Source organism: Lissotriton vulgaris, chromosome 12 (assembly GCF_964263255.1).
Source record: "Lissotriton vulgaris chromosome 12, aLisVul1.2, whole genome shotgun sequence".
Lineage (NCBI taxonomy): Eukaryota > Metazoa > Chordata > Amphibia > Caudata > Salamandridae > Lissotriton > Lissotriton vulgaris.
In genome coordinates, this window is record NC_141700.1 from 716,697,540 (window position 1) to 716,719,068 (window position 21,529).

Below are 21,529 nucleotides of genomic sequence, written 5' to 3' on the forward strand. Positions count from 1 at the left end.
CGATTGTACAGGGTCTGCTGTTGCCTAGCCCAGAGCCTTCTCGGTTGCCTCCGGTTTCCGCTTGGGCAGTGTCTCTGTTGGGTTTCCTCTTCCGGCCTACTGTGTGGTCCAGCAGTGATGTGCTGGGGGTCTGGGTCGGACTCCCTGTCTTTGGCTTCAGGGGGTCCTTCTGAGTTGGCGGGTTGCTAGGCTTCTGTCCTAGCCTCCTGGTTGCCTTTTGCTTTGTTGCCCTGGTTCTGGCAGTTTTCTGTTGTCGTCTTTCCGGCGTTGGCTGGGGTCTAGCCTGGTGGGTTCTGGTCGGGGTGCTGTGTGCCCTGGGGCCTTTCCTCTGCTCCTGCCCTTGCTGCGTGCTGGGCCTGTGTGTTGGGTGCCTGTGCGGTCCTTTGGCTTCTGCCCCAGCTTTGGTCCCCTCTGGTCCTCCACCCTGTTGGCTCCTGTTCTTGTCTGCCCTCTAGGGTTCGGATGGTTTGTGCCTGGTTGGTTCCTGGTTTGGGGTCTGCCGGGGGTTCCCATTTGGCATGGGCCAAGATTGGGGTTGTGGCCGTTGGCCCTGTCCCCACCCTTGTTGTGCCGGTTTAGTTCCGTGTTCTTTCCCGGTGTTTGCTGGCCTCAGTTGTTTGGTCGGCTGTCTGTGGGTTCTTTACTGGAGGCGTCTCTGGCCTGGAGTCTTTGGGTTGGCCTCCTCTGCCCCTGTTGCTGTGCCCTGGTTCTTTTTCCGGCCTCTCTCCCTGCGGGTGCTTTTGGCCTTCTGGGGTTGCTAGTTTTTGGCTCCTTTAAGGTCATTTTCTGTTGGTTGGGGTCTGGCTCCTGGTCGGTTCCTGGCCTCTCACTGCAGCTCCTCCCTCTGGCCTGTGGTGGTCTTTGGTGGTCCTGGTGGGGCTGTCCTTCTTCCTGGGGCCTGGGTCTCCTCTGCAGGGTTGGGTTCATCCCCTGGTCTCTCTGGGCGTTGGTTTGTTAGGTTGGTGCAGTGGCCCTGTGTCTGGTCTGTGCTTTGTTCCTTCCTTGTGGGTCTCTCCTTGTGTCTGGGCACTGTTGTCTGGCCTTGGCTTCTTTCTTTGGCCTTCTCCGGGTTGGTCAGGGTTGCTCGGTGTCTGTGCGGTCCTGGGTGCCTTCCTGATGGCTCCGGGCTGGTCCTCCTTGTCCGGTGGTTTCCCTGCGCCGTGTACTTTGTGTTTTGGCCTGGTTGCTGTCTCCTAGTGGCAACGGCTGTTGTCTGTGTCAACACCCCACAGAATCTGCGGAACATGTTTGTTGACCCAAAGGCGCCTGTACCCAAGAACTATGTTCATACGCCATGGTGTTAGATCATGCAAGGAGGCTCTAAGGTACATCTACACCACCACTGTCCCGATGGAGCCGACACTAATCGGGAAGTTTTATGCTGCTGCTGTAATGCTCAGACGTTTAGGCAGAGAAGTGACAGTAGTATGAATTAGGCTTCACGCACTATTGACAGTTAGTACTATTTACATCTGTATTTTCAATCATACATATGTTAACACTCATTTTTGAAAGGAACTCGATGCCTCAGAGCAGTCTTAGCACTTTCCTTGTTTGACAACCATTGCCTGTGCTGTGTTTGTTTTCTTTTAATCTTATCTCCGTATTTTAAACATGTTGTTTTATCCAGATTTTATGTATTTTATTATCATCTTTTCTAAACATGCCCTTTCTGCTATTTTTGTAAACATTTTATTTAATCATACAGTAAAGATTATATGGTTGCTGTCTCCATTTTTTCTGGTTGGAGGCCTCCTTGTTGTGGCTCTGGCCTTCTGTTTTTTTCTTGGTGGTTTCCGGGCCTTGTTTGTGTCCTTGTGGTCCTGTTCTGGGTTGCTGGCGGGTTGCTTCCTGAGGCCCCCGACGTCCCCCTCCCCCCCCCGTACTCCCTTGCGTTGGTGCGTTTGATTTGGTTTCCTAGGTGCTCTTGTGGGTTAGGAAGGCCGGTTTTCTGCTTTGGTATTCTCCACTTTGTAAACGAATGGGACGAGGACATAAGGGACCTGGGGGTAATGCTCTATTACTTACCGGTAATCTTCATTACTCCGTGTGCCGTTGTCCTCGTTCCATTCATACAACCCTCCCTCACTCCCGGAAGGCCATACTTCCTTTGGGGGCTTGTTGTACAGGCGGGATGCTGGGTAAGTATTGCTTATGTACTCCCGGTGGGAGGGGCAATATTAGAGTCCCAGCATTACTTGTGTCTTTTTTTCTGTCAGGAGGTGGTTATCCCCACTTTGGAAATGAATGTGACGAGGACAACGGGACCCGGAGTAATGAAGATTACCGGTAAGTAATAGAGCATAAGCAACAAATTGGAGAGAGGCTGGTTAGCGGTGGTAATTTGGATTTACTAAATTGATAGATTAATTACTGAATTAATGATTTCATCGATATCTGACAGGAATAGAGACTGTAACGGACTTCTAGAGAGAAAGAAAGCGAGCAATGCCTGTTTTGTGGGTATTAAAGGTTAGAGGCTTTATTCAGCCTTAGAAATCTCTTCGAATAAACTCTGTCTGATAAACACTGTCTTTCCTCTTCTCATATGTTTATGTAATTGCACAGATTTGAAAAGAGATCGGTAATCAGTGATAAATTTGATAATAATATAAACATCTAAATTATAACCGATTAGCACTTTTGGCAGGAATAATTACTTTTAAATAGGAATTTTTAAACACTATATAAGAATGTAATGCAACAAGCATTTATAACAACTGTGTAATGTACAAGAAAGTATAGCAATTTCAAATTATGTAAACTGAAAACAAATTTACCTTCTTTTCTAATGTTGATGATGTTTTTTTGATTATGTTGATTCGTCTCCCGAGAACAGTCTGCAAACAAAGCGGTAAACATTTACAAAATTACTGAATATTTCGGTATACAACGTTTGTTTTTTAAAATCATTTATGTACTTTAATTATTACATACTGTGCATGAAGCACATAGTGGTTAATACTTTACATCGGAGTGTGGCTCAAGTGTTCTCTATGACAATCTACCTTTCATTCAGTTGCTTTATTCGTAACAGTTTTATGTTTTCATGTCAGTGGTTGTAATTTTTATTTTCTGGATTACACTTTGCTCAATATCAAGATACTGAACTCAGCTAGAGTGGAAAGGATGAGATCCATATCAAATGTGGTTGGAAGCACTTTAGATTATTAACATTTTGAATGAAATTCCTTGGCTTTTTAATGGGAACTTGGACTTTGATAATATTTGTAAGTTTTTAAAGGAATTGCTTTTCAATGCTTTAGGGACTTGCTCCCTGATGCATCAAGTACCCATTTTGCTATTCCTTATTAGGGAAAAATAAGGATTCGCTAATAAGGAATAGCAAAAGGCTATGCATGAATAAATCACTTTAAAAATAGCCATTTCTTAAAATTCCTTAATTGCGACTCGCAATTAAGGAGTACCTCCCCATTCATTCCTATGGGCCTAGAGGCCCATAGAAATGAATGGGGAGACATTCTCAATTTGCGATTAGCAAATGGCAAATTGAGAATGCAATTTCAAGGGTGCAGGGGTGTCCAAAGGACACCCTGTGACACCCCTGGAATTAATATGTGCACATATGTTGCACACACCTATGCCCTAAGGGCATGTGTGTGCGCAACATGAAACTTTGAAAAATGCACAAAAGTGCATTTTTCAAAGTTTTTGCAAATTACCATGAAGTTCAACTTCATGGTAATTTGCTCCCCCTATTAGCAAAATCGCAATTTGTTTACTTTGTTGCATTGCATTTAAGGAATCTCAATTTGGGATTCCTTAAATGCAATCGCAATTTAAGGAATCTCAATTTAGAGATTCTTTAAATTGCATTTTTTGCATTTGAGATGATGCATCCCAAATGCAAAAATACCGGTCGCAAAGGGGCAGATTCTGAGAATCTGCCCCTTTGCGACCAGATTTTCCTTTGATGCATCTGGGCCTTAGGGAGTTTGTGGGACTTTCTTTTGAGGATACTCAAGGATAGTGTGTTTTTCCTAGCTTTTTGGCCACTGTACAGTTACAGAAGACTCTTGAGACTGAAATTGTGTTTTTGTGTTGAACGGAATGCACCATGAAATTAGGGATGCATAGAAATAGCATTATATCAGATGTGCTATGATGTCATAGTCAGAAATGTCTGTGCTGGTTTTCAGTGAACAATCTTGCACCACCATGCATTCATGACCAAACTGCGTTTTAAAAAAAACTGTAGCATACAGTAGTATCACAATTTGGGATTATTTAATCTTTACGAAAAGTTGAATTTACTGTACATGTGTTTCCCGGCCCATTTGCAGGCTGCGTTTTAGAATATACTAAACAGACCACTTCCTGCTGTGATAGTGGCAAATTGTAGTCCGTAAACTGTGCCCATTGTGCTAAAATAAGGACAGGGTGAGAAGGACCTCTCTTGCCTGGAGATTGAGATTAAAGATCTATACAGTCATTCAAGCTTGTATTTTGGCAAGACAAATGTGAAGCATTTATGTGGGATGTTTTAAAACAGAGTTAGGTGTCCTGTGCATACTGGTGTAGAAGACTCTCATTCCTCTGAACAGTAAGCTCAATGGTTTGAGATGCAAGCTGATCAGAGGGGATGGTAGTTAGGCAGCCTGGAGAACACCAGATGATACAGAAGAGCTCTTCCTGGGGTATGCTTTCTAAACACTAAGGCCCATGTGGCACTCCTAGTTTAAGATGAGCTTATTATTATTATTATTATTATTATTATTATTATTATTAATTGTATCAAAGGCCACAAAGGGATGGAGTAAGATCAGAATCCCTACCATCCACAATGCAATGCACACCATCTAGGTTTCACTGGTACAACCAAGCCAAAAGATAGATTGGTGGTTGGGTAGAACATGCTTCTTTTTGATGTAGGTGCAGAGTTAAAAACACACATCTCCTCCAACCAAGGCGGGGAAAGACTGTTAAGATTTTGTTTTAGGTGATTTATTTTTTCATGATGGAGGCAATTTGACCAGTATTTAACAAACTGGTGAATATTCCCTGGTTTAAAGAGACAATAACCAGAATGCACAATGCACACAAATTCATTTGGAAAGAGAATTTCATGATGTTGAATGAAATATTCAATAGATTCAATACTGATGTCTGGAGAATTAGAGATGATTATTCTGAGGAAGTCCTAGCAACACATATCTGAAGAAATGTACATTTTCTTGATCTATTAGCGTTATCATTTGGGACACTAGGAGTGTTCCAATGTTATCTACTACATCATAATGTTTATCCTTCATTCAAAGGTTTCTTTTTCAAGCTCAAGATGGCTCTTACTGCAAACTATCAACTTTTATGGTCTAGCATATCTAAGATCTTTTCTTCTGAACAAATACGCAGAAAGTGAGATTTCATTCAGCTGCTACCAGTCACTTTAAGACCGGGTCATTCATCTTAGAGCAGCCAAGAAAAGTACTTCCCGCTCTCAGTCATGCTATGATCTGCTTGAGAGTTATTTATACTCAACTTTGCCTGAGCCCAGTTTTTCCTCACGTGGCCCTGCACATAACCTAATCTGTTTGTAATGGAAACACCCACACCTGTCTGCCTTGAGTGTTGTCTTCCTTGGTTTATGGTTGAATCAATGCTCGTTTGGAGAAGAACTATTCATGGAAGCAGCATAAGGTCACTACTATGAGCTCTCTGAAATAAACTCTCTCGCTTACAGACTACATGTCATAAACAAATATTTTGCATTTAGTTATTGCTGGCTTTGTAAAACCAACCATAGCACAGATGGTTTGGCTTGCACAAAGTAATGGCCATCTCACTTGCTTGGTTGGTCGGAGGATTTGGTAACAATGCTTGTGTCTGAGTAGATATATTATGAGTAAGTGGGGGGAATGCCAATAGCTTTAATTTGCTGGCCCTGCTTCATACACCCTATGAATCTTCTGGAATAGCTAACAAAGTTCAGAATAATTGGTTTCCTGTTCTCTATTCAAGTTAGATGGTCATTCCATTTGAAGACCTGGGGAACGCTGAAAAATGTATCTTTGCAGACTATTGTGCTGCTACCCTCCTTTAAAAATAATCCATTTCTTACACATGATTCTGCATGAAAAATAATATTATTATTCATCACCATCAATCTTCCATCATGATGGGTCATTGCTTATATCGTAGGCTTAAGTTCTGAAGTAGTTTCCGATGCCTTATAGGTTTTTTAGTTGAACACCTTATTGAATGAAGAACAGTGTAAAGCAACACACACAGCATACTTCTGAGGTCCTTCTTAATTACTTTGAAAGTGAAAAAAATACAACTAAACAGGTAAAGTCTATTATGATGTAGGCTTATAATGAGACATACCCAGAGGTAGTGTCAAGGTGTAGTATTTATTAAAATTCTCTAGTTGCACATTGTAGCCTAAGTCTGATCAAGCTACAGAAAGGGTCGCTGACTCTCCTTGGTGGGGAAAAAAGCCAATGTGAGGGACTAAAGTAACCACATCTGTCCAAAGTCGTCAAATGTCTCCTCAAGGCCATACACAATGACATGTTGAGAGGAAATTAAAACAAATTTCCAGATCCATGGTAAAACCAAAACTCTCTTTGGATGCTCTCAAACTCCTCTTCATATGATCTAAGAGTGGATAACCTAATGGAGGAGCCCAGCAGGCAGACCTGAAGAAGGCTTGTCCCTCAGAAAAAAACAACTCATTTTAGTTATCAGCATACTATCTTTAATCTTCACTTATACGAGTTATATGGTTCTGTGGCTCCTGGTCCTCAGGACCCCTGTGTAATATGGCCGGGATGCCCGTCACCCCCTCCCAACACAATCCCCAAGGATGGGAAGACGGACGCAGTTCTGAACTTTTGGAAGGCGGGAGGGAGTCACCCTCCCGGCCGTATTTATTAAAATATGAAACAAAATTAAAACATTAAATAAAAGTTTCATAATCATGTACAATTTTCATTTATTACATTTCGATGAAGACATGTTACTTGGCTAACCTTAACAAATCTCTAATACAAAGGTTTCCTAGCCGAGTCTAACATCCTGCAAATGCATACTTTCTAAATTAAAATTGTACATCCTAGCATTAAGGGCCAACGGCAAGGTCTTAACCGGTGTCAGATCCCTACTACCAAAAACTCTCGCCCTCACGGTGTGAGTGGCGGCCGCGCAGAGGACTGTACCCTCATTGCCAACTGCAATTTCCCTTGTCTTGTTGGGGGCCCCTCTTTCCGCTCGACGCCATCTTAAAGGTCGTCCGAGCACCCGTGTGAGGTATCTGTAGGAAGGACAGCGTGGACTCCCCCCCCCACCCCCACACTCTCTATCACATCCGCCGTCGCGGATATCCGGGCCCCGGGAAATTCGTAGGAGGGGCATATAGCCGCCTCCTCCTTAGGCGACCCATGCTTAGTGGGTGCCGCCTCCCAGTGGGAGGGGCCAATTGGCGCCTCCCCCCGGGCGCTCCCATCCATAGTGGGTGGCGCCCCTCCTCTAGGGACCTTGAAATTACTGCTCACCGATCATGACCTTACCGCCCGACCAAAAAATAAATACGACATTTGTTCACCTACTAAGGAAGAAAATATCAGCCTAACTAATTGCATCAACTGTTTACTCCTAAAAGAAAAAACAGACAGACAAAAGTCACATCAATCTAGACATTCGTTCTCCTGCTATACGGAGGGAAAAAAAAGATGTTATCAGAGCAAAACTTTATTGCAAAACGAACATTGCCATAAGGGGCTGGTGGGTAGGTCAAAAATGGCTCCTTGTTCCGTCGAGGGCTCACGAGCAACGAGTGGGTGCAGCCTTCCAAGCACAGGAACAAGAGGACGCTTCTTCGGATTCCCGCTCTCTTTATTCTTCTTGGGGAGGGCGTGTACCCACCCCAGGTACGCCTACTGGGCGTGGCCATCGGTGTAGGTGTCTAGGACAACCCCTCTTGGGCGGGAAAAAGGCGCGCCCCGGCTACGCCGCTTCGGGCATACCAGCCGAGACACGCCTCCAGCCCAAAATGGTTTCCCGGGAGGATCGGGGCACCCGACCATACGTTCGGGGGGACCGAGTGGTCGCCCCTTTCCATATGGCCGGGATGCCCGTCACCCCCTCCCAACACAATCCCCAAGGATGGGAAGACGGATGCAGTTCTGAACTTTTGGAAGGCGGGAGGGAGTCACCCTCCCGGCCGTATTTATTAAAATATGAAACAAAATTAAAACATTAAATAAAAGTTTCATAATCATGTACAATTTTCATTTATTACATTTCGATGAAGACATGTTACTTGGCTAACCTTAACAAATCTCTAATACAAAGGTTTCCTAGCCGAGTCTAACATCCTGCAAATGCATACTTTCTAAATTAAAATTGTACATCCTAGCATTAAGGGCCAACGGCAAGGTCTTAACCGGTGTCAGATCCCTACTACCAAAAACTCTCGCCCTCACGGTGTGAGTGGCGGCCGGGCAGAGGACTGTACCCTCATTGCCAACTGCAATTTCCCTTGTCTTGTTGGGGGCCCCTCTTTCCGCTCGACGCCATCTTAAAGGTCGTCCGAGCACCCGTGTGAGGTATCTGTAGGAAGGACAGCGTGGACTCTCCCCCCACCCCCACACTCTCTATCACATCCGCCGTCGCGGATATCCGGGCCCCGGGAAATTCGTAGGAGGGGCATATAGCCGCCTCCTCCTTAGGCGACCCATGCTTAGTGGGTGCCGCCTCCCAGTGGGAGGGGCCAATGGCCGCCTCCCCCCGGGCGCTCCCATCCATAGTGGGTGGCGCCCCTCCTCTAGGGACCTTGAAATTACTGCTCACCGATCATGACCTTACCGCCACAGGCCGGATAGTTGACCGGCTATCCGGCCCCCCCCAAACTCCTCCTAAAGGTCATGCTTCCTCAAACCCCTTAGCCATGCTACGAAGTCTCCTATGAGTAAAACATTCCCCTCCCGGGACAGGTGAACCCCATCATTCAGATACATGTGATCACCCGTAATACACCCATGAGGAATGCTATGCAACTGCGCCGAGCGAAACAATCTACCAATTTTGTTGTTAACCTTCTTCACCGAATGGTTCAGAGCTGACACTGAAAGGCCCCCCCGCCACACCATTCTGGGAATCATGTGGGACCAGGCAATCGTGCACCCCGGGATTCTTTTTGCCAACCAGCTAACGGTGGACAAGACTCGCTCGAGTAATACTCGTCTACCCAGTGTCACCAAGTCATTGCCCCCCAGGTGTACTATGACTATAGATGGCGGTGACCTCTGCCGCCCTAAGAGACCCTCAACAAACGATTCGAATTGGTCAATACAGAGCCCGCCCCTTCCATGGAAGGCCACTCTGTACCCGTATTCCCCAGCTGCGCGAGTCGCGTCACCTGCTTTGAATACGTCCCCGGCCCGCCTCACGTATGAGTGGCCCACGACCCATACCACTCTCTCCTCAGCCGGTGATCCATGACCGCTGGTCCCCTGGTACTGGGTCGACTGCAAATTCCGCCCCGCATGACATGTTCGCGAAACTGTAAATCAAACAGAAGACAAGAAGCGTGAGTGCATGTAACTTGACTTCACAACATGTGCAATCGCACATACCTTTTAAAACAATTCGAGGACCACCGTCCTAACTGTTTCACTTCATCTGCACTCTGACCCCTGGCTGTAGCTTCAGTAGCAGCCACTATCCTGAAGGAGTGGGTCCCGAAATCGCACGGGTCCATGCCCGCCGCAGCGATTGTCAGTGCTAGCACCCTCTGGAACTGAAACCTTGTCAGTGGGGTGGCATCGATGTGCCTCAGCAAACTCCCCCCCCATGTATCCGCCCTCAGTGCCAAGTATTCCTCTGTACACATTATCGGGCACGTGGGGGACCCTCGAATGTGCTGGACAACAACACTGTTTCCCATCGCTCCCTGGTCAGTTTTGGACTTCGCTATTGTGACTATCATCGAATCACCCCTAGTTAGGATGTGATCCCTGCACAAGCCACCCTCCACATCTTTCTTATTCCTTGCGACCAGTTCGCTCACCCGCATAGCCCCATGGAACGCTAATGCGAAAGCTGCCCGGAACAGTACTGCTTCGAATTGGGAGGAGCATGTCGTGCCTAGTTTTGCCATGAGCAGGGACAACCTTTCTAAGCCAATCGGGCGCCTCTCGTCTTGCTTGCGACCCTCGAGGCGCTGCCAGCCGCGAAGGGCTTTTTTCGCCAAAAAGGAACCTGTTGGGTCTTTGATGCCATGCACCTGCGCCATGAATGAGATGGCCGCCCTGTGTCTATTGGCCGTAGCCGCTGATCGGCCTTCTTTGTGCAGTGCTACCAGGAACCCAAGGAAGGAATCCTCCTGACCCCAGTTCTGACTCCCAGTCGGACCCAAAAATGCACAATAGGAACGAAACGCTCCTTCGTATGCTTTCCTCGTCCTGGGGGCTAAGCTTGCTGCCACGAGGTCTTGTAATCCGGGGCACCGATTAGCCAGAGTGCTTCGGGGAATGGTGCTGCCACTAGGTCCGCTGTAGGTAGATAAACCCTGAACGCCTGCATATGTGAACGAGAGAGTGCATCAGCCGCATGATTCAGTACACCCGGCACATGTTTCGCCCTGAACTGTACATTCAGTCTCATGCAAAGCAGCACAATTTCCTTCAACAATCTCAAGATCCATTTGCAGCGTGCTGCCTGTTGGTTAATGCATTCGACAACAGTCATATTATCAGACCAAAATACCACCGAGCGGTCTCGGAACTCGTTCGGCCATGCCATTAGAGCAACACAAATAGGGAATAGCTCAAGGAACCCTATGTTATCTGTGAGACCGCTGGTGTGCCACCATGTCGGCCATGTTTGCGCCGACCATCGATTACCAAAGATGGCGCCAAAACCCACGCTCCCCGCCGAGTCGGTCCACAAACCCAGCTCGTCCGAGGACGCTGGCGGCTTGTTCCACACCACCCGACCGTTGAAGTCAGCCAGGAATGCCAACCAAATGCGCATGTCCTGGCGAACCTCTGCAGACAGTCTCGTGCGGTGGTGTCCTTCTTTGAGACCAACCATAGCTTGTGCAATAGAGCGTGAAAAGGGGCGGGCCATTGGTATCACTCTCAAGGCAAAGTTAAGCTGACCCACTGCTTGCTGTAACTGGTGCAGGGTCACTTTCGCCTTACCAAGGCAAAGTTCCAGGGAAGCCCTAAATTTAGATACCTTTCCCACTGGCAAACGGAAACATCCCTCCACAGAATCGAGCTCAATTCCCAGAAACTCAAGTGAAGTAGATGGTCCAACCGTCTTACCTGGTGCCAATGGCACTCCAAACTCCCTCATGAGGATGCAAAAAACCTGTAGCGCCTGCGCACATTTCGTGTCGCCGGCTGCTCCCAAGAACAGAAAGTCATCTAGGTAATGCATAACATGCCTATGCCCCATGGCCTCGGTGAATGCCCACTCTAAAAAACAGCTGAATTTTTCGAAATAGGCACAAGAAATGGTGCAACCCATCGGCATGCATTTATCCATGTAATAGCGTCCTTGGAACGCAAAACCTAGCAGACGCTGATCCTGTGGGTGTACCGGGAGCAACCGGAACGCTGATTCGATATCCGATTTCGCCATCAGCGCCCCGGGGCCCAGGCGATTTAACATGGTGACGGCATCATCGAGCGATGCGTACCGCACTGAACAGACCTCTGGGTCAATAGCATCATTTACTGAGAAACCCCTTGGAGCAGACAGGTTATGGGTCAGCCTAAACTCCCCCGGGTCCTTCTTGGGGACCACCCCTAACGGGGAACAGATGAAATTCGCCACTGGCGGGAGCCGAAAAGGCCCAGCCACTCGGCCTAGGCTCACCTCTTTAGCGATTTTTCTTTCGACCACACCTGGATTATGCTGTGCTGAAAGCTGGTTTTTGCAAAAGGGGTCCCCACGAAAATCCCCCGCCGGGATGTGGAAGCCATATAAGAATCCCTTCCTCAACACCCCAGCGGAGACATAATCAGGGTATTTGTTCAACCAAGGAGTCATAGCCATGATATCAACGGGAGTAGGCAATTGTACCCAACAATCCACCTCAGTCCTGCTTGGACCCTCCTTTACCTCCCGACCCGCTATTTTTGGATCTGCATGAACTCTCCATGTGAGAGGAATTCCCACAACCCGCACACACGTGCTTGAACCTACATGTACCTTGCGGTCTGTTACAATTGCCTCTATTGAAGCCCCAACAGACCCCCCGCTTTCCACCATTCCCGCCGGTTTTCGGCTGGTGATCGTCACCGGTGCCTGCTCGAAAGGGCACCGCGGGCTTCTGGCGGGAAACCCCCGACCCATTCCCGCCTGGCGAGGAAGTTCTTGCCGCCCCAGGCAGGAGCTGTTTATGCCAAGAAATTGAGTCGAGGCAAACCCATGTCAGAGAGGAATCATACTCTTTTGCTTTACGGAACTTCATGTCGTAACCTTTCCATTCACCCCCCTCATACGTTTCATAAAAATCCATTATACGTGCCTGATAACAAGACAGTTCGGGCAATACCTCGGGCTTACGTTCACCAATAATCGCAGTAAACATTGCAAAGGCCTTAGCCCAATTCGTGATCGTCTCCTCAACCCTGAACTCCGCCATCTTGGCGCGCCATACACTCGGGTGCCACAAATCTTTCTGTGTCTTAGCATATTCCATCTCGCGATGGTCGGTTAACAATGAAAACATATTGACATACTTGTCTGCCCAGATCAATTCTTTTGTGGCCAACGGGATATGTTGAACCACCCTCTCCCGCCTTGAGGGCAATGAGCCCTTCCCTGCCACTGGCAAGGCGAGCTTACCTGGTGCGGTCGTTGTTCCCGCCGTGTTCTCGAGACCAGCTGCTGGTCGTTCAGGTGTCGCCTGTGGGGAGACAAGAGGGAGATTCGCCTTCGCGGCATCTCGCTACTGCCGCAAGTGCTGGATTAGTAGTTTGGCCTCTTCGGCCGTGTCTCCTGGCGCCGTAGCACCTCCTGCCTTCTTATTGAGCCATGCGGCCAACTGGGTGGCCAATTCAGGAGGCATATCCTCATCGTTAGCGGGCGTAATTACAACCGGAATCGGTTGACCCGCGTCTGGGGTTGGTACTGGGGCATCAGCTGGTATGGCAGGACTGACCGGGGGCACCTCAGGGACCGGAACCTCCCCTGCCGCCGCCCTCCTCTTGACCCGTTTCCCTCTACCCTCGGGGACGACTCCCGGCAATGCCGGGCCTATTACCTTCTTCAGGTTACCAGGCTTGTTCATTGCGGCCAGTTGCTTCTTAATGCCCGCCATATCCCGACCAAGCGCTGGGACTTGACCAATGCTTCGTTCAATTCTCGTCATTCTGTTCACCAACATGCGAAGCACCTGGTCTGTCTCGGAACCCTTTCCTGCCTTCTTGCCAGACATGGTTTCGATTATCCACTCCGGGTCGATCAAGACGGTCCGGGACTCTTCTCTGTAAAGTCACTGAAAGAGAAACACAAGAATTACAAGTTCTCAAAAATGGCTCCTTGTTCCGTCGAGGGCTCACGAGCAACGAGTGGGTGCAGCTTTCCAAGCACAGGAACAAGAGGACGCTTCTTCGGATTCCCGCTCTCTTTATTCTTCTTGGGGAGGGCGTGTACCCACCCCAGGTACGCCTACTGGGCGTGGCCATCGGTGTAGGTGTCTAGGACAACCCCTCTTGGGCGGGAAAAAGGCGCGCCCCGGCTACGCCGCTTCGGGCATACCAGCCGAGACACGCCTCCCGCCCCAAATGGTTTCCCGGGAGGATCGGGGCACCCAACCATACGTTCGGGGGGACCGAGTGGTCGCCCCTTTCCATTCTGTTGTTCTAAATGTAAGTCTTTTAGTGAAACTTTTAGTGTTCTATCTCAGAGTCTATTGGGATCCAAGAACACTGACCAAAATCTTTCAAAGTTAATGGAAAATAAGACTTTACATTTGTAGGACAACCTGCTCAACCTATTTGGTCCCCTTCTCACAAGGTTTAACTCCTCTCCAGACAAACTCTCTGCCTGGGTGGCAACAGTCATTACAGAGTAGGTTTGAGTCCTTCAAAGGTGAACATTACCAGGAACTCAACATAATTTTTCAAAAGTATTTTACTTACTTCTGACAGGCAAGGAGATTTTAGTAGTCTTAGAAGAAGGGATGTACTCTCTCTCACAAACTACCAACATATGGAGCAGCTCTCAATGGCAGAAAACTCAGCTTTCATCTGTAGAAGAGTTACTTAGGCATGCTTTTCTTCCTGACTGGTCAGATAAGCTGATCTATGTTTCTCCTTTTTCCACTGTTTTAGAAACAGATCAGTACCAACTGATCTACATTATGTGTTAGTCAGTTTATTAAGAACCAATGAGTTAGAGCTGCCCGGAAGTACATTTATCTGACAATTGTTTCCTTAAGACAAGAGGATTAAGTCGCCCCTTTCAATGAGACAAGACCTCATGCAATGGGGGTGTGTGGTGGGGAGGGGATTGCTTGATTGTTCATTCTTAAACTCATTTTCTCAATTTGAAAGCTTTATGCCAGTGTTGATGTCCACAAAAAACCCTCATCCATGGTTAATGTTTAATCATTGAACTCTTGAGCCACTCTTTTGGCTTCTGTTATTCATTCAGTGATGGCATTTACCCAATATAGTGGAGCCAAGTTCAAAAACCTTACAACCCAAGAGGCAGCCATTTGTGCTGACATTTTCCTTACTGGCAAATTCTAATCCTTGCTATGCATGGTAGCAACTAATGTACTCAAAAGAGCTAGGTATTACTTTTTTGGCCATTTCTGGTTAAAACCTCACCCAAAATAACATGCTAAAATAAAGTTTTCTGACACAAACGGCCTGATTACGATGTCGGTCGGGGGCCGTCGTGGTCTCCGGACCAACCAACCTCCGATCGGTGGTGCCGATCCCGCATTTCCAATGTGACGGCACATGGTGTGGTTGTACACTCCCATTTCTGTATGGGAGATTCTGTTAATCCCTCAAGGTGCCTGCCACATGCCGCAGGGATTAACAGGGGTCAACATAGGTGTCCCCTCAGCCCCCAACCAGAGGCCGCAGGGAGAAGGGTGCCCTGCTAGGGGCCCCCAAACTCACTTTCCGACAAGCTTTCCATGTCTGAAAGCCTGGCATGGAAAGCCTGTCGGAAACCGAGCTTCATAATCCCAACAGCGGAAACGCCGTCCATTGGGATTACATGCCGGTCTCTGACTGGCCGATGTGCTCCTTGAGCCTATTGGAATCTAGCCAGAATGACTGAGCGTTCAGATTTCAGTTTCGACTGCCTGCATTGTAATACCATGATGAGGCTCTTAAAGCCTATGACCTGCGGGCAAAGGCTTTCGAGCCTCATCGGAATCAGGCCCATAGTGTTTATATACCATTTTGTTTCAAACTGCTATAAACAATGCTATTTATTTCTTCCTTTAACAATGTATATAAGCATTACAGTATAATTATAAATGGAATGCAGCAATTTCAATTCATATAAAGTAAAATAGGTTACCAGTTTTGACACTTTTCCCGTTTTTTTTTTTCGGTCCTCGACGTAAGAGCCAGAAGATTGCTAAGCAAAAGAGCAAAATTACAATAAGAACAATTAAAAAAACATTTGTTTTAAATGTACAAAACATACAGAATATTTAAATAACCTAAAAATATTTGTAAAATGTAACATTTTGTGAAGGTCTGTAAATTAGACACAATGTTCTCGTCTGTACATTGATTTATTAGTCGTTCTTTGCGGTCTCCATGGGATGGAACACTGTAGTTCTAAGATTTTTGATGTCAGTCTCAAATGGATGATGTTACGGTAATGTTAATGTTTTTTTACTTCCTTTTCATTGGTTGCAGTTTTAAGTTATTTGATCGCACTTCACTGAACATCGAGATGAATTGTTAAACTCAAGTTACGTTCTAGATACTCGAATGTATTCAGCGACGCCTTGGTTTGTTTTACATTCAAAAAACAATTTTTAACTTTAATTTGCATTTTATGGGATTTTGGAATACGAGATGTTCTAATCATTCGGAAGCTCTTTATATTGGATTCCAGTGATTGGTAGGGAGCAAAGTCCATTTTCTCCAAAAGGATCTTCATTTCATATTTTTTTAACTAAAGGAATGTACGAGGTATGTTATGGATTTATTTTTTGCTATGATGCAGGAGGAGTGCTTTGAAAAGTGGGTTTGTGTCGATAGGAAGGTCCTCACAAAACGTACTATGCAAAAATATTGGTTCATTTCAAATTTTAAATATAATGCATTGATAACATCTGAAATGTCTGTCTTTACTTTAGCGGCCTTGCATGAAGAATCGGGAGATTTTTAAAAATCATCTTACACACACTAACATTTCATAATATAAATTGCCAAGTTCAATTTTAATGAGTGTATATAACAAATTTGCAGGAGTAAAAAAAAATTGTGGTCATTAGTATCCCATGATTTGTGAAAATAACAGCATATCATTATTCTTAAATGAAATTGACGTATTATGCCACAGCCTCCTGCTAATCCTGATACAATATATCAAAATGCTCTCGGGACACAATGCTGTTACTCCATATCTGAAAATATTTACAAAAAGCGATTATGTTCATAGACCTAGAGTACCATACTGTCGAAACTGAAGGCAAGCTCTTCGGAATATGATTACATATTCTTAAGAAATTTGAGGTTATAGAATTTTAAAGAAAGCCTGTACTCCCTGTGCTTGTGTTCCTCTGTTCTTCCAACAGTCTGCTTACTTTCAACATAATGAACAAACTATAGTCTGGTGCTGTGCTGATGTTGTAGCAAACATTAGTCTGTTTATTGTATTCATGATACTATGAACAAAGTAAACCCATTATCATTTGTCTCTAAGCCAGCTAGTAGCTTGGAGATACTGGTACCTCACCAGCTGCCAAGAAATAGCTCTCAGAGGTGAATCCAGACCAATCCCCACATTCAAGTAGTCTGTGCTTATTAAAGAAGGTAACACAGCTCAACCCAAGACCACTAGATTGACAGCCACTCATACCAATTGGAGGGTCTTATGATTCAGGCAAATATTGCGCAGACATACAGCGTCTGCCACATGACCATCTGCCTGCTATTTCATCTAGTAAAGTCATAAGGAGATTGGACATGTAGTAGGCTTGATCCAGTTGTCACCCTATGCGTGTAAACAATGGGCCAGGAAAAAGGAGTGCCAGCAGTAACCAATGCTGACCTACTGAAGAAAGGAATGGAACAGAGATGGTTGCGATGGGTCGAAGAATGGTGTGAAAGATATCCAAAAGTATATGATGCCCTCCATTATAAGGGGTTCACCTCTAGCACAATTGTGGCAGATCATGGCATACTGTCCCCCCTGACACATTGTGGGCATTTATGGTCTAGTTGTGGTATATTGCAGCCATCAGTGACATACTAAGAGCATGAAGGGCCTAATTTTATCCATCCTTCTCATACTGGTGTCCGCCGCTTGCTTAATGACTGCCATTACTGATATAGTGTGGGCATTCTGCATGTTATGGGTCCAGCCTTGTTACAATGGTGACTCTGGTATAATGGTGAGCTTTACTGGCATATTTGTGTCATCCTTGGTAATATGTTGAAAACATATGATCTATAATTGCACTAAAATGGACATTTGAAGCATAAAATGTCCATGTGCCCCATTGATTACGCATTAGTACTCGATGAAAAGGACAAAGTGGTGTTTGAAAGCTGTATAGTTCCTAAAAAAAGAGCACTCAATTTGTGAGCAAATAAGTTTATAAAAAAATAATAATAATAATAATAATTCTGGAAATCGGGCGTATTTGCACAACCTGGAAAGTGGTATGTGATAGGTAAATGTTCGATAGGTAAATGTTCGATTTTGGGAACCAATGTGGTGATAAAGGCAAAATGTTGTATTTACAAAACCCACAATAGCAATGTCATAATTGGGGCTGAATTGGGGGTAACATATATCTGGGGTAATATTCCTAAAGCCAGAGGGCGCAAGCTGCTCTGGCTGGTATTCTAGCAGTATTAGGAGGTATTTCATATTGATACACTTATTTTGGCACTTCTGCTGCCTGAAATGTTTGGGTGGTCACTCTTGATTACTTTATTCAAGTCAAGTCAAGAAATACTTTATTCGGTTCATTTTACAAAAACCATAAAAGTACACAGACATTTAAAAAAAGGTCCACAAGTCACGGAGCAGCATAACAATGATGAAATACAGCATAAAAAAGGAAGGGAGTACCCATTAAGATATGCAGCACATGGTGGCAAAAATTTAAAAACAACAGCATAAACAACAATCAATAATTAAAAATCATTATGAAAGATTATGAATTTAAAAAACTTGATTCAAGTTACAATGGTCGACATTTGTGAAGAGTCGTCTAGGACCAAGTGATCTTTTTGCTGAGTCTCACCGCTATGGTTAAAAATTTTGCCACATTATAGATTTCCCAAATTTCCGCTAAAAGTTGAAGGTACAGCAAAGCTGGCTTCACTTGCCTGAATCCTTTCCCTTTTAACAGGGGTATAATGAACCTTTTCCCAATGCCCTTAAAGTGATCACAGAAAAACAAAAAATGGGCAGTATCCATGATTGAACAACCGTCACATTTGCACAGATCTAGATCCGTGCCCCTGGTCCAGCCAGGGCGGCCAGAAATTAATAAATGGATTTTGTTCAATCGGAACTTGGTTAAAAGAAACCTATGGTTGGAATTGTTGACGACCTTGAGGTAAAGTTCCGGATCATGGCCAGAGGAAACAATCAGTTGATGGGTCCTGACAGAGGGCTTTAACAGCTCCCTACCTTCTCTGTCCATTCCTCTGTTCAACAAAAAAGTGTTTTTAACCCATTTCAAATCGCCTTTCACCAGGCTGGAAGGTTTGTTGAACAATTCAGACCGACCCAACTTTTCACACATTTGTTGTACATATTTCAACCAAGGGATCTTTTCCCAGTGATCTAGCATTAGGCAGTCCTTTAGGATTTCGTGGTTCACTTCAAGCTCCAGATTAAGCCAGACTGATATCCATTTTAAAAGGGGGGCCATAGCGATTCGATCCTCCAAATAGTCCACGCCGCATTCCTGATGAACTATGAAGCTTGCCGTGGATCTTGGGAGGGAAAGAAGCGTTTTTAAAAAATTATCTTCCGTAACCTGGAGTGATGTGTCTGGCCTGAAGTCCCACAGGTCTGCGCCATACATAGCGATGGCAATACATTTAGCAGCATATACTTTTAGAACTGCCTCAATGGGCTTCACCCCTAATTTACGTGAAAAGCCCAGCACCGCAGAAATAGAGCGTGCCAGGGCTTTTTTTTTCTCCAGCATTTGAGGGTGCCACGTAGAATATTCATCAAAAACAACCCCCAAGTAGGGAAATCTGGGGACTCTTGACAACTTATGTCCATTACAGTACAATGTCATCACATTTTTTTGGGCCTTCGCTTTATGGCCCACCACCATAACGTGGGATTTACCAAAGTTAATGCTTAAATCAAGATTTTTCATAAAAACATAAAAAGAGTTCAACAGGCATTGAAGACCCACTGCAGTTCTAGCTAGGAGAGCGGCGTCATCCGCATAAAGTAAGGCGGGCAATAGATGTTTCCCAGCCCTCGGGATGTCTTTACACGCTGCGCCCAAGACTCCACCCAAATCATTTATATATAGTGTAAAGAGCAGGGGAGCAAGAATGCATCCCTGCCTTACACCATTAGTGATGCTAATTTTTCCCGTGCAGTTCCCCTTTCTGTCATAACGAACCGTTGCTGTAAGGTCCCTATGAAGGTCTGCTAGAAAGTGCACAATATTTGGATCTATTTCAATGCTAAGGAGCTGACCACACAGCTTGGATCTGTTTACTCGGTCAAATGCCGAGGACAGATCCATAAAGGCAATGTACAAAGATCCTCGCTTTGCTAATGTGTACTTCCCAATGAGAAGTTGTAGATTTAGGCTTTGGTCGATGGTACTGCGCCCCTTTCTGAAACCGTACTGTAGAGGAGAAAGGGTATTAGTCTCCTCTAGCCATTCAGTCAGTTTACATAGGACCACTCTCCCTAAAACCTTGACTGCAGAATCAATGAGGGATATGGGTCGGTAGTTGCCAGGGTCACCCCTATCCCCTTTTTTATAGATAGGGACAATTACCGACTGGGTCCATGACTCTGGAATTCCCGTTTTAGAGACTCTGTTAAAAACATTAGCTAAAACTTTGGACCAAAATAAAATATCAACTTTAAAGAGATAAGAGGGAACGCCATCTGGTCCTGGAGCTTTATTACTAGTCATCATGCCGATGGCCATGGCCACCTCTTCCTCATTGACAGTCAAAGTATAAGGCGATTGGGAGAAGGCAGTCATGCCAGCTGCCCCCAAGGTCTCTTGTTCATAAACGGACCTAAAGTGCGAGTGCCATTTGTCTTCTTGGATTCCACAGTCCAATTCGTTGTTACTAGGGTCAGAAAAATAGGGTTGATTAACCACAGCCCAGAACTTGGCGCTACTTTTCAATACGTCAGTTGAGGTCAGGTCGGCCCAGGCATCCTCTCTAATCTCACGCCGCCTTCTTTCGATGGCAGTCTTGTATTCTTTCCTGAGAGAAGCCACGAGCGGTCTATCTACTGGTTTGGACTTGAGTGCTACCTTAAGTTTATGGTTAGCTACTGAGCATTTCTTATCAAACCAGCCTTCCTTCCCTTGTGTTTTACCTTTACCCTGACGTGTCAGGTTGGAGAGAATGTCGAGGCAAACCTTTTTATACGCCTCTACTACTTCACTATCCCCAGCCTGGTCATCCATACAGAGTTTTAAATCCTCCCTGCTGCTGTGGCAGAGATTACCGAAAAACTCCTCTGGAATTAGCTTACACCATTTGATTCTGCGTGCTTGGGCAGTCAGCCGCATGTCACATTTGTCAACCAGATTCGGGCTGCTTTCCTTGGTAACAATTATGTTTCTAATTTTTAATACAACTGGATTGTGGTCACTAAAATGGGACCGCACAACTGAATAGCTACTGATTTGGCCTCCACAACTACTACTAAGAAAGATATAATCAATCACAGAGCCGCTGCCATGACCTGTAAATGTGGGAATGTCCTCATCACACCCATTTGGCAGTATTAACCCATTTTCGGCCAGCAATGATTCTAAAAAGATGCCCTGTTCTGAGTGTTCAAAATGAATATTTTCATCATCCGGAGGACCAAATAACACATTTGAGGGGCATTTATCCTGACAACCATGGACATTAAAATCTCCCATTAATATGATGGTACATTCATACTCTACGGACTCTTTGAAGTCAAGCAGGAAAGAATTTAACATCATCAAGTTACTAACTGGACTATCTCTATCAAAAGAATTATAAAAATGTATAACCAAGACATTATGGTGACCCCTATGGGTAATTAAAACAGCAAGACAATAAGGACAATCAGCAACTATTTCCGTATATATACCCGGGATTTTAGCAGAGATCAGAGTAACCAGGCCCCCTCT

General features: G+C 45.4%; 1 protein-coding gene across 1 annotated transcript in view; it reads right to left on the reverse strand.

The window, feature by feature from the left end:
* The window catches only part of LOC147678103 (uncharacterized), an 84,352-nt gene that overhangs the window by 14,418 nt on the left and 48,405 nt on the right, over positions 1-21,529 (reverse strand). Inside the window, exons 6-7 of the mRNA XM_086945962.1 lie at positions 15,523-15,582; positions 2,781-2,840 (exon numbers count right to left, since the gene is read on the reverse strand). Of these exons, the coding sequence (XP_086802088.1) occupies positions 2,781-2,840; positions 15,523-15,582 (120 nt within the window). The remainder of the gene's footprint in view (positions 1-2,780; positions 2,841-15,522; positions 15,583-21,529) is intronic.